The sequence below is a fragment of the Phaseolus vulgaris genome, chromosome 2, assembly GCF_000499845.2.
Source record: "Phaseolus vulgaris cultivar G19833 chromosome 2, P. vulgaris v2.0, whole genome shotgun sequence".
Taxonomy (NCBI): Eukaryota; Viridiplantae; Streptophyta; class Magnoliopsida; order Fabales; family Fabaceae; genus Phaseolus; species Phaseolus vulgaris.
In genome coordinates, this window is record NC_023758.2 from 19,301,285 (window position 1) to 19,315,538 (window position 14,254).

A 14,254-nucleotide genomic window follows, 5' to 3' on the forward strand; every position below is an offset into this window, starting at 1 on the left:
CTCCAAGGGGGAGTAATCATTCTGTGCTAACTGAAGAAGATCTGGTATATATCTTCTGCATCACCAAGAAAATCAAACTCAATTGGATCCATATCATCAAAGAACACATGCAAAAAGCCATGAGGTTAGGTGATTATCATTATCCATATGCTGTTTTGATATCTAAATTTCTACTCTATTTTGAAGTTAACCTTGAAGATGAAACTTCTGAGTTGGTCAAGTCAACTCAAGAGTTGAACAATGGATCACTCAGCAAGATGGGTTTTACCAAAGTAGGTGGAAAATGGATTAGTAAGGATGGTGATCATGGTGCTTCATCTAGTGGTGCTGCTAATCTTGAACAAGATGAACCTACTGATATGGATGTTCAACATGAAGATCCGCCTGAAGATTATCAAGATGCTGGACATAGTGCTGGTGCTAGAGATCAGGAAGATGGAATGCCAACCATGTCTTCTTTTGAAAGATACATGATCAATAGGCTTGATACTTTTGGGGAGAATCAAAGGAATCTTCATGATCTGTGTGTTAGCAACTTCTAGAACATTGATAACAGATTCAACAACATGGATGCAAGGTTCATGTCTCTGGATGAACAGATTGAAGCTGTCCAGAATCAAATCTTTGATCTTCAGTTTGCTGATGAAGAAGAATGAAGGAAAAACAACCGATTGGTTATCGGAACAATCGATTGTTTTCTTGCTGTTATATCTGGTTTTAAAATTTCTTTCCTTCTGCTGTTGCTGCTTTAATTCAGATGTAATAAAAACAATATCTTGTTTTATCTCTTATCTTTGTCTATTTATGAAGACAAATAGGGGGAGATATATGCTGTGTTTAAGTTTTTAAGTTTTGTTTTTTATTTGTTAAAACAGTTTGGGAAGAGTAATATTTTTTCTGATATTTAGCTCTGAAGTTTATTTCTGTTTATCTGTGCTAACTAAATATCAGAAGTTTTATGCTTTGTTCAAAACTGTATTTTGCAGAAACTGCTTCAGATTCAATCAGGTACAACACAAGCATCAGGGATTTGTCTTCATCAAATAGGGGGAGATTGTTGAACCAAGTGGTGTTCAAGCTTTGAAGAATCCAAATCCTTTGAAGGATGTTGAAGCCTCTGTTGTGCTTGATGTTGCTGTGCTGGTTTAGCTTAGTTGTGGGGTAGTTTGGATGTTGTAATCTACCCTTTGATTAAATCTAAAGAATAAGGCATTCTCAATCTTTATGAAAGTAAAATGTTTTCAAACTAAGTTAAACCGATTGTTTTGTCGAAACAACCAATTGTTTATACTTAGGTGTTTTGAGAAAAGGATTGAAAACTGTTTTTAAAATGGTTGAACTGTTAAGTACCAAAACAACCGATTGATTCGAGGAAACAACCGATTGTTTGTTTTGGGACCATAACAGAAAAACTGTTTTATCTTTGACTGAGCTTTAAATGTTTTAACTGCTTATGCTCCAGTCATTAAATGCTTTGACCAATCTTTTAATGCAATTTAAGAGTTTGTTAAGATTTGATAACAAACTACATCTTTGAATATATTCAGAAAAACAGATTTGACAATTAATCTTTGACAAGTTTTTGCTAAGAGTTTTTGACTTTTTCAAAGAGCTGAGATTGCTAAGAGTTTGTGATTGATCAAAGTGTATGGAATAGGATTCTGCTTGTATTGATTTCAGATTATCTTTTGTAACAAGTGTAATCCTTGTACTCTGTTAAACAAGTTTCGTTTCTGTGTTTGCTGAGATTGGTTGTGTGTTCTTGAGGGGATCAAGATCAACAATCTTAGTGTTGGTGTCTTGGCCAAGGAGAGTGTGTTTCTTGAGGTGTTCAAGGTCATTCTCTTGGTTGTTGTGTAAGTGATCAATGTGTGGTTGCTTGGTGGATTTCCTCAGGGTTTCTGAGAAGACTGGATGTAGCTCTAGGTTTGGAGTGAACCAGTATAAACAATTGTGTACAATCTCTCTATCTCTAACTCTTTAAATTCAGTTTTATTTTGTTGTTTGTTGGTATAAACAACCGATTGTTTTTTTCTGGTACTGCAGCTTTTGCTTGCTGTTTTGGCAAACTGAATTTCTGAATCAATTGTTTCTTGAGATAATTTCATTCTTGTTTGAAAAGTTTGCGAAAATCCTCTTTAAACAATTCACCCCCCCCTCTAGTTTAAAGCCATCTATTCTAACACTTTGTTTCCTCAGGATTAGTTCTATAGGTTGGTCTATTGGGTAGACTAGCTCCCGGAACTAAATGAATTTGATGTTCTATACCTCTAAAAGGAGGAAGTCCTATGGGGCCTTCCTTAGAGAATATATCATCAAATTCTTTTAAAAGCTCTTTTACTTGAGGAGGTAAAACACAAGTCTCAAGAAGTGTGGCAGTGCATGCAAGTGTTCCTTTACAAATTAAAAGGCTTAAAGGTTGTTCAACAAGAAGCATATTTTCAAATGTGTTTCCAACTTTTTCTTCTTCTTGAATGACCTTGTGGGATGGAACACTCTCCTCCCACTCCTTTTGCTCCCTAAGGGCTTTTTTTTTCTCTTCATCCCTCTTTTGTTTCATTTGTACTTGATCTTACCACTTGTGAATGTGATAAAGGATAAAGTATAAACTTCTTTTCTTTGTGGGTGAAGGTAATCTCATTGGTTAGACCATTGTGCATAGTTTTCTTGTCAAATTGCCAAGGTCTACCCAACAAGATGTGACAAGCTTCCATGGGAACTACATCACATAAAACGTTATCTTTATAGTTGCCCACAGAAAACTCGACTTTCACTTGCTTGTCTACAGTTAGTTCCCCATCTTCATTGATCCATTAAAGTTTCTAAGGTTTAGGATGAGGGACTAATTGTAGATTTAGCTTTTCAACCATTCTAGCGCTACAACAATTGTAGCAAGAGCCACTATCCACAATGAGAGAACAAACATTTTCTAAAACTTTGCATCTTGTATGAAAAATGTTCTCTCTTTGTGTCTCTAGGTTCACGCTAGATTGATTGTTGAGGGCTCTTCTAATCATCATTAACTCCCCCTCACATGGATATACTCTCTCATTATTCTCCTCCTCTTTCCCAATAGGTTCATCATCATAGCTACTATACTCAAAGCATTGCCTTGAAAACTTAGAGTGGCTAAGGGTACTTTCCTTTCCTCACTTACTTTATGGCAAGTAAAAAATTGTTCTACCTTCATTTCCCAATCTAGATAGGCTTCTACATTTTCTTTCTCATGGAAATAAGGTAGATCTACCCTAACCTCCTTAATACTTTCTTTTTCTTTTCTTTCTCTTCTAGTTCGCCTAGGGGGTGGTTGATAATATTAATTTATCCTAAGACTTTCTTTCCCAAAAGATTCATGACTTTTAGAACTAGATGCATGTGAACTTTTTTTAGATTTATTAGAGTATTCATCCCTTTTTTTTAGCCATTTTCAGCTCTTTGATTTGTTCCAAATGTCTATATGAGAGTGATTGAAAGTCCTTTGCTAATTGTTTTAAAAGAGTTTTAATGGACTTTAGATCACTTTCACTAGATTTAGAAGAATGAGCTGACATGATTAAAGTTTTGTGTTAAAAGTAATTTACCCCAGAAAAGACAAGGAGAGTAATGAAGGTAGCTTTCCAGGAAAGAGAGGTGAATCACTAGGATCTCTTAAGTACCAAGTCTTTCCTTGCCAAAATCTATCCCTCAAGACTTTTCACAAATTTGTTTCTAAGTAATTTACTTAGATCACAATTAAGAATGAAAAACACATTTTTATGCAAGAAAATGAAAAGCAATTAAACAAAACAAAGCAAGTAAACAATGCAAAGCACTACAAGAAAATCGCTAGTTACATACAGTTTTTTACATACGGATCAAAATCCGTATGTAAAATGGACATTACATACGGATTTTAATCTGTATGTAACTCCGACATTACATACGGATTTTTACATACAGATTCTGATCTATGTAACTTCAACATTACATACGGATTTTTTACATACGTATGCAGATCCGTATGTAATGTTAGTATTACATACGAATAATAATCCGTATATAAATAAAAAAAAAATTTTAAAAAAAATTTATCCGTATGTAACGAATTTTTTTTAAAAAAAAAAACTTACATATGGATGGAATCCGTATGTAACGACTTTTTTTAAAAAAAACTTACATACGGATATCCGTATGTAACTATTTTTTAAATTTTTTTTTAATTTACATATGGATTTGATCCGTATGTAAGTTTTTTTTTTAAAAAAATTATATACGAATATTTTTCGTATATATATTATTTAAAATTTAATTGAAAATAGAAATTTTTACATACGGATTTAATCCATATGTAAGCTATTACAAATTTAGTTAATTAAAAAACTAGAAATAATGAGTTAACCTATTTTATGTTATTTTACTAAAATTAAAAAACAAGAAAATTGAGAAAGAAAAAACAATAAAAAATAAAAAATATTGAAAATAGAAATAAAAATATAAGTGATCTTAACGTGTGTTATATCGTAAATTAATTTAATTTTATATTTTATTTTGATTATTTAAAAGTTAATTAATTAATTACTTAAAGTAATTAAATATTTATTTAAATTATAATAATAAATTATATTCAATTAAAAATAACCAGATAAAGAATTTTAAAAATAAATAACATAAAAAATTAAATGTGATTTATGTTATTTCTTTAAAATTAGAAAACAAAACAATTGAGAAAAAAAACAATAAAAAATTAAGAATATGTTGAATTTGAGTTTGAACCCGGGTTTAGGGTTTAGGGTTTAGGGTTCTCAGCCCACCTTCACTTCAATAAAATATTTTTTTTTACTATTTAAAGTTAATATATTGAATTACTTAAAGTAATTGAATATTTATTTAAATTATATTAATAAATTATATTCAAATAAAAATAATCAGATAAAGAATTTTAAAAATAAATAACATAAAAAATTAAATGTGATTTATGTTATTTCATTAAAATTAGAAAACAAAATAATTGAGAAAAAAAAACAATAAAAAATTAAGAATATGTGTGAATTTGAGTTTGAACCCCAGCCACTTCACTACAGTTCTCCACTCAGCCCACCTTCACTTCAATAAATTTTTTTTTTTGACTATTTAAAGTTAATATATTGAATTACTTAAAGTAATTGAATATTAAATTATATTAATAAATTATATTCAATTAAAAATAATCAGATAAAGAATTTTAAAAATGAATAACATAAAAAAGTAAATGTGATTTATGTTATTTCATTAAAATTAGAAAACAAAATAATTGAGAAAAAAAAACAATAAAAAATTAAGAATATGTTAAATTTGAGTTTGAACCCCAACCACTTCACTACAGTTATCCACTCAGCCCACCTTCATTTCAATAAAATATTTTTTTTTACTATTTAAAGTTAATATATTGAATTACTTAAAGTAATTGAATATTTATTTAAATTATATTAATAAATTATATTCAATTAAAAATAATCAGATAAAGAATTTTAAAAATAAATAACATAAAAAATTAAATGTGATTTATGTTATTTCATCAAAATTAGAAAACAAAATAATTGAGAAAAAAAAACAATAAAAAATTAAGAATATGTTGAATTTGAGTTTGAACCCCAGCCACTTCACTACAATTATCCACTCAGCCCACCTTCACTTCAATAAAATATTTTTTTTTACTATTTAAAGTTAATATATTGAATTAGTTAAAGTAATTGAATATTTATTTAAATTATATTAATAAATTATATTCAATTAAAAATAATCAGATAAAGAATTTTAAAAATAAATAACATAAAAAATTAAATGTGATTTATGTTATTTCATTAAAATTAGAAAACAAAATAATTGAGAAAAAAAACAATAAAAAATTAAGAATATGTTGAATTTGAGTTTGAACCCCAGCCACTTCACTACAGTTCTCCACTCAGCCAACCTTTACTTCAATAAAATATTTTTTTTTGACTATTTAAAGTTAATATATTGAATTACTTAAAGTAATTGAATATTTATTTAAATTATATTAATAAATTATATTCAATTAAAATAACTAAATAAACAATTTTAAAAATAAATAACATAAAAAATTAAATGTGATTTATATTATTTCATTAAAATTAATAAACAAAATAATTAAAAAAAAATAAAAAAATAAATGTTGAATTTGAATTGAAACCGGGCACCTTAACGTAATCTTCTAAGCCCAGGTTCACTTTACTTTCACTGGCCCATGTATTCTTCATTAGCCCATGTATTCTTCAGCAGCTCACTCCACGTATCTTCATTCACTAAAACCTAAATCACAGCAACTCCATTTCCAGAACGACACCAGCGAACAACAACCCCATTTCCAGCGAACAGCGAACAGCAACCCCATTTCCAGCGAACGGCGAACAGCAACCCCATTTCCAGCGAACGGCACCAGCGAACAGCAACCCCATCTGCCACACCGCACGCACGATCTCTTTCGGTTTCGCCACCACCGTGTGACCTCCGGCCACCACCGCTGCAATCGTTCAGGTTTTGTTTAATATGTAACAAAAATTGTAGGAAAAAATAGAATCTACTTTTTTGTATGCTGCTCTCTTTGTTTGCAGGAAGTTGCTGGTTTTTTGGTTTATTTTGGCATACATGGTTTATGGTTTATTTTTGGGTTATTGAGCTGGGAATGTGCAGGGCTTTAGTTTGTCTCTGTAAAGTGATACATTATACATTGTATGAGCTGATGTATATTTTTATGTTTCTGTTATTGTGGTTTAATGAATTTTTGTATGAATTTATTAGCTATAAAACTTGATAATTTTAAAATAAAGATAGCAGTGAACTTTTTTTTATGGTTCACTTCCTCATTTGAGTCAATGTAGGCATAAGTGATAAATCCATAATTCAAAAAGTCAATACAATCCAATATCTTGCCATTGGGTAAATTCTCATTACGATTTCTTATGTATAAAATTCTGTAATTTAATGCATGAAAAATATTTTTTATTACTAATTATAATACCTAAAGAAGATTTAGGTAGAGTTTGTAACACAAACTCTTACATGTTCGTTTCTAACACGAACTCTTAAATGTTCGTTTATAGCACGATCTTTGAAAAAATCGTTGACTTTTTGTCAATTGCTTTATGAACAGAACATGGATCAGTTTCCATCAAATCGTGGATGGATGTATGATAGGTGTTATAGAGGAAGAGGTGCTTTGAAAGAGTCTTTTATATTGGGAGTTGAAGAGTTTATAACCAAAGCTTGCCAACAAGAATGTTATCTGAATGATGGGGGAATACGATGTCCATGTACTAAGTGTGATTGTACAAGAATTTTGGAGGAAAGACTTGTGAAGGTTCATCTCTACAAACATGGTTTAAAATCTAATTATTGGATTTGGAGTGATCATGGTGAAGACATGGTAGAAGGTGACTTGGATAATATCGATAATTGCATGCCTTTGGAAATAATTGGAGGTGCACACCTTTAGTCACAAAATGACCAAGTTAGGTTGATGGAAGACATGGTGTATGATGCTCTTAGGCAACAAGAGTCATTCCGAGTACTAAATGTAGATAACATGGAAGAGCCTCCGAACGAAGAAACTCAAAGATTTTATGACCTTTTGTTGGATGCAAATGCGCCATTGTATAAAGGGTCATCTGACTCCAAATTATCAATGTGTGTCTGACTATTAGCTTGCAAATCCAATTGGAATATTCCAGACCAATGCTTAGAGTTTATTTCAAAAATGATTTTAGATGCAACACCTACCAAAATAGGTTTGCCTAAAAGTTATTATGATGCAAAAAGGCTAGTGTTGAAATTGGGATTACAGGCTAAGAGGATTGATTGTTGTGTGGATGGTTGCATGCTCTTCTATGATAACGAATACGGTAAAAATGATGGAGCGTTGCTTCAATGCAAATTTTGTCACAAGTCAAGGTATCATCACCAGAACACCGGACCAAGTAACAAAAAACCAGTTCCTGTAAAGGCAATGTTCTATTTGCCAATAATTCCAAGGTTGCAAAGAATGTATGCTTCAACACAGACTGCGGGACAAATGACATGGCACTATGATAACAGAAGCAGTAATGGTGTTTTGCATCATCCATGTGATGGCGAGGCTTGGAAACACTTTGATACAATATATCCCGATTTTTCTGTGGAGGCACGCAATGTGCGATTAGGTTTATGCTCTGATGGTTTTAATCCATATGTGCAAGCATCAAATGCACCCTATTCATGTTGGCCAATAATTGTGACCCTGTATAATCTTCCTCCCGAAATGTGCATGTCTAAACCTTATATGTTTTTGAGTTGTCTCATACCAGGCCCATTCAATCCAAAGGCTGGTATTGATGTATTTTTGGAGCCCTTGATAGACGACTTGAAGAAATTGTGGAGTGGTGTCCCAACATACGATATTTCAAGGAAAGAGAACTTGATGATGAGGGCAATGTTAATGTGGACGATTAATGATTTTCCTGCATACGGTATGTTGTCTGGTTGGGGAACTCATGGTAAATTAGTATGCCAACATTGCATGGAGCATTCAAAGGCATTTAGATTACATCATGGGGGGAAAAATTCTTGGTTTGACTCGCATCGTAGATTTTTACCAAATGATCATGCATTTAGGAGGAACAAGAATGCGTTCAAGAAGGGGGAAGTTGACATGGATCCTCCACCACCTAAGTTCACACCTACACAAGTTTGGAATAGAGTAAAGGCTTATCCTAAAGTAACTGAGAGTGGTGTGCAAAAAATACATGGTTACGGGGAGTGGCATAACTGGACAAAAAGAAGCATCTTTTGGGATCTTCCATACTGGAAAGACAATATATTAAGACATAATCTTGATGTTATGCATATTGAAAAAAACTTCTTCGATAACATTTTTAATACTGTCATGAATGTGACTGGGAAGACAAAGGACAATGACAAAGCACGAATGGACTTAAGTTTGTATTGTAGGCGAAGAGACTTGGAACTGAAGTCACATCCTAATGGAAAGATGTTGAAGCCAAAAGCAAATTACACACTTGCAACAGAGGAAATTAAACATGTGTGTCAATGGTTAAAAGATCTTAAGATGCCTGATGGATATTCTTCAAATTTGGCTAGATGTGCTGATGTCAATAAGGGAAGGGTGCTTGGTATGAAAAGCCATGATTGTCATGTATTCATGGAATGCCTACTTCCCATAGCATTTAGTTCCTTACCAACTCATGTTCTAAATCACATTATTGAGGTAAGTCATTTTTTCAAAGATTTGTGTTCTACAACACTAAATCAGGATGATCTTACTAGGATGGAACAAAACATTCCAATAATTCTTTGTAAGTTGGAAAGGATATTTCCCCCGGCATTTTTTTATTCTATGGAACATCTCCCTGTCCATCTAGCATATGAAGCCAAACTTGGTGGACCTGTCCATTATAGGTGGATGTACCCATTTGAAAGGTAATAATAAGAGTAATTAGTCTTTATTTAATGTGAAATATAACTATCAATCATAACATATTTCTTTGATTATAGATTCATGGGATATGCTAAACGATCAGTGAAGAATAAGGCTAGGGTAGAAGGATCTATTTGTGCATCTTATTTGCATCGTGAGACAACTCACTTTTGTTCACATTATTTCAACAACTTCATGTTAAGACCACAACATTGTAGAAATGAAGTGGACATTGAAAGTGAAAGGCTTCCATCAATCTTATCTATATTTGACCAACCTGGACGTCATTCTGGGAGGAAGATCACTCATTGGTTAACTGATGAAGAATTGAACTCAGCTCATGTTCATATTTTGATCAACTGTAATGAAGTTAAACCATACCTCGAGTAAGTCTCATGCAAGATATTCTTTTAAAACACTGTTATTGATTCATTAAGTTATCGCTAACCAAATGCATTGACACTTATATATTCACAGTTCTTTCTTACATTGTAATGAAATTTCCGAATCACATGCCTCGGCTCGTTTACATACAGATTTTCCTTTATGGTTTAGGACACAAGTATGTATCAACAAATTCTCTAATTTACTTTTTTTTGACTTCTTTAACCATTTCATAAAAAATTAATGACATTGATATATTTATAGGTTCATAAAGACCCTTTAAATGTGAATAATCAACACTTAAGAGATTTATCACTTGGTCCTTTAAGGTGTGTAAAAGAGTGGCACACCTTCTTTGTGAATGGGTACAAATTCCACACTCATGCATGGAGCGAGGGAAAGAAAACAATAAATAGTGGGGTCCATGTAAAGGGTCTTATAGAAGGAGGTGAGGATGATTTCTACGGTGTAATTCAACACATATATGAGGTGGAGTACAATTCTTCGACCTCAGATAACAAAGTTGTATTATTTTACTGTAATTGGTTTGATCCATCAACAAGAGGTACACGAGTGGACTCCAAATATGGTATTGTGGATATTCGAATGGATAGAAGATATGTGCCATTTGATCCTTTTATCATTGCACATAATGTTCGACAAGTTTATTATGTACCATATGCAACATCACGCAGAGACAAACGTGGCTGGTGTGTTGCAATCAAAACGAAACCCAGAGGTCGTATAGATTCTGATGATGTAGAAGTTGAACTGCCATATCAAGTTGATGAAATGTCACATGTTAATGAAGTGATTGAAGTTGAAAGGGTTTCAGGATTACAAGATTTAGAGGCTAAGCTTGAAGAAGTTGACATAAACAATGTATCATCATTTGAAGATCAGATAGATGAAAAAACAAATGAATGGGAAGAAGACAATGAAGAGGGAGAAAGTGAAGATGAATATGGAGATGACTTTGACATCTCTAACTCTGAATAGACTTAGGAAGCCAATGTTAACAAATAATATCTATTGTACGAACTAGTATTGTATTGTTGTTGTTAACATACTGTTTATTACTCCAATTAATTTGAGCTTTATGTTTGCTCCATTGATAAACTTATATAACCTTCATTATCATTTCATGCCATATATATAGATGTCATCAGGAGGTTCTGATCAACCATCACCGAGTAACAACCAAAAAAAGGGGAAAAGAAATTATGTGATAAAATTGTTATCACGATTGAACAACCAAAATCCATCATCAAGTCAACCCAATACACTTATTCCTTCTTCAGTTCACGGATCTACCCCACCAGTACCAGATGCTACCCAATCCACCCCACCAGTACAAGATGCTATTGCATCAACACCATCTCCACGTGTTGGTTCTAATGCATCAACCCCACCAGATATTACACCATCCCCATATACAAATCTTGGAGGGACGCACTCAGCTTCTGCAGCGAATAACTTAGAGGACGAGGTCCTCTCAGCTGGTGATCGTCCTCTGATTCAGCCTATTGGGGGAGGGTAAGAATATAAAAAAATTCAATTTATATAATTTATTATTATTGTCTTATAATTTTGACTAACTTTGTTTTGGTATTTAGGTTTTATCCATCAAAAATTGCATCAAAGGCCATCACTGCCACCATCAAGCAACAATTTGGTGAGCCATGGCCAACATGGGGGGCAATCCCAAAGGGTGAACGAGATATATTTTTTCAACGTTTTAAGGTACTTGTTTTTTATTCCCTTTAAATATTTTATATTTTACAATTTGGATTGATGATTCTTGTTGTTTTGCAGAGGAAGGTCACATGGAGGGCTGAGGACGAGGAAAAAGTTAAGAAAAATTTCCATACAAAAGCTTCTCACACCCTTTCACAAATGTTTAAAGATGCTCGCCAAGAAGGTAAACGACCAGAATGGATTGACAATAATGTTTGGAACAGCCTCCAAGAACACTGGAACGTGGCTGTGTATCGATCCAAATGTGATACAGCTAAAAAGAATCGTTTGTCTGAAAAAGGTGGATGTCTGCACACTGGAGGATCTATTAGTGTTCATGAACACGCTATTCGTTTGGTATGATTTCCATATAAATTTTTTATATTAATCTATGATTAATTATTATCTTTTTAATTTATGAAATGTTTTCTTTATAGACAGAGGAGCTTGGCCGCTCAGTCCATGTTGATGAAGTGTTTCAACAAACACATATACGGAAGAGCACTGGAGATTTTGTTGATGATAGATCAAGGCGGACTCATGTTAGTTTTTTTAAACTTTTTTTTTCATATACATTAATTGGTATGATAACAATTATTTTTCATTTTAATAGGAAGATTTTGAAAGTAGATTGTCTTAAGCATTATCTGAGTCACAATCTACATCAATATCTACTCCATTAGATCCTGCTGAGGAGGAAAGATTGAGAAGCCGTTGTTGGTTAGAAACTGTAGGTGGAAGGTACAAGGGACAAGTATATGGGATTGGACGTGTTGATCGTCAGGACGACTGTGTTGGTCGCTACATACAAGAAACACAATCATCTTCTAGTAATAACAAGGCTAATTTAGAAGAAATTGTTGAACTTAGGCAGCATATTGAACGCATGGATGCAAAGTTTCAAAACTTTCAAAACTTTCAAAATTTCATGATGCAATATCTACCACCTGAGGCAGCAGCTGCAGCATAACAGTTTTTTCAGCAACCAAATACCCCGCCACCAACTCAACCGAATCAACAGTCAAATGAAGTCCAACAACATCATAATAATCATGATGAACAACAAAATTCACCCGGTGAAGATTATAATAATTATTAGCTTCTCTAGAACTTTGTTTTAATGAAATACATTTTAAATATTTAGATATTTGAAAATAGTAAGTATTGTATGTATGGATAACTTTGAATGTGATGAATATTTGTCTTCTGAAAACTGGAATGTACTGGAATGTTGATGGATGATATGCAGGTGTAGAATATGGGATGCTTCCAAATACAAATAGTTGGTGGTGCTGTGTACAATGTTACATACGGATAAATTCGTATGTAAGTCTGCTTGTTAATTACATACGGATTTTACATACGGATTTATCCGTATGTATTACATACGGATTTTACATACGGATTTATCCGTATGTATTACATACAGATTTTACATACGGATTTATCCGTATGTAATAACACACGGATTTACATACGGATTTTACATACGGATTACATACGGATTTATCCGTATGTAATTACATACGGATCCAAAAATCCGTATGTAACAGTTACCTACGACAGTTTTACATACGGATTTTTGTCCGTATATAATCCGTATGTAAATGGGTTTTATATACGGATTTTGTGTGTTACATACGGATATTGGCTGTATGTAATTTGAGTTTTTCTTGTAGTGAGCAAGTAACTAAAACACAATTAAAGTTTACTAACTAGAAAGCTTTAAAGCTACGCATATCCTAAGGTGAGGCTTCTAGACACTTAGAGCCATTGAAGACACACTCACCGTCTAATGCATAATTATTCCACTAATTAATCAAGGTTTAATGCAATTACAATTCAAAAGAAATACAATGGAAATTGGATTACAAAAGGAAATTTAGAACTCCTTCTTGTTGTGACTCTTGCTATTGGCACCCACTCTTTGTATATTTTGTAAACTCACTTTCTGCAGCAGTCTTGTTCAACCTCTCAAGTATAGTTAAATTAAGTCTTCAAAACAACACCTACTAAGTTATAATGGACTCACCACAAAGGTTAATTCCAAACTTAACCAAGCACCACTTTTGAAAAATTTCACCAACAACAGAGGTCAACAAATATAAAGCAAAGAAACAATTCAATTTGGAATTGGACAACAGAAAATGGAGTAATAATATGACACAACTTGAAAGAGTATTGAATGAATATGACAACCAAACAAATAAGGCACTCAAAAAAAGGTGGCACACAAATTGAACCTAAAGAATGACACTAGAATTGATTAATAAAACCAAAACAGTACTATTGGAATTTTGAGGCACAAAATGCGTGACTTAAAATATTTATGCTGAACTGTATATTTTGAATTTGAATTTAAAATTTAAGTCACAAAAAATTCAAAATCTTAGTAAAATTTTGGTTCTAGAATCACACCAAAACAATACACCAATTAATTGTGATAAATTTTTCAAATATGTTGTCAAATCACTATTTCTGTTCGCGCCAAAATGCACACTTTTTGTATTTGATTTATCATTTTTTTTTCTATTTTGAATTTTGACTCAATTTTTTTTTCTAACACATCAACCTGTTTAGATCCAGAATTTCATAATTTTTCTCCAACGAATTTTAATTTGATAAGCAAAAAAAGCCAGCACAAAATCAAAACAGAGGAATCCTAATTCTGGAATTAAAAACAAT

At 32.4% G+C, this 14,254-nt stretch overlaps 2 protein-coding genes across 2 annotated transcripts; both read left to right on the forward strand.

Moving 5' to 3' along the window:
• The first annotated feature begins 359 nt into the window (after positions 1 to 359).
• Positions 360 to 10,831, forward strand: LOC137809157 (uncharacterized). The gene is made up of 7 exons (XM_068610294.1): positions 360 to 527; positions 7,130 to 7,457; positions 7,680 to 9,238; positions 9,284 to 9,450; positions 9,526 to 9,834; positions 9,926 to 10,010; positions 10,097 to 10,831. Exons 1-7 carry the CDS (start codon positions 360 to 362, stop codon positions 10,829 to 10,831), a joined length of 3,351 nt encoding a protein of 1,116 aa, XP_068466395.1.
• Positions 10,832 to 10,991: 160 nt separating this feature from the next.
• On the forward strand, positions 10,992 to 12,539 carry LOC137809158 (uncharacterized). The gene is made up of 6 exons (XM_068610295.1): positions 10,992 to 11,368; positions 11,449 to 11,575; positions 11,648 to 11,926; positions 12,007 to 12,111; positions 12,183 to 12,195; positions 12,253 to 12,539. The coding sequence occupies exons 1-6, from the start codon at positions 10,992 to 10,994 to the stop codon at positions 12,537 to 12,539; spliced, it is 1,188 nt and encodes a 395-aa protein (XP_068466396.1).
• Positions 12,540 to 14,254: the final 1,715 nt, after the last annotated feature.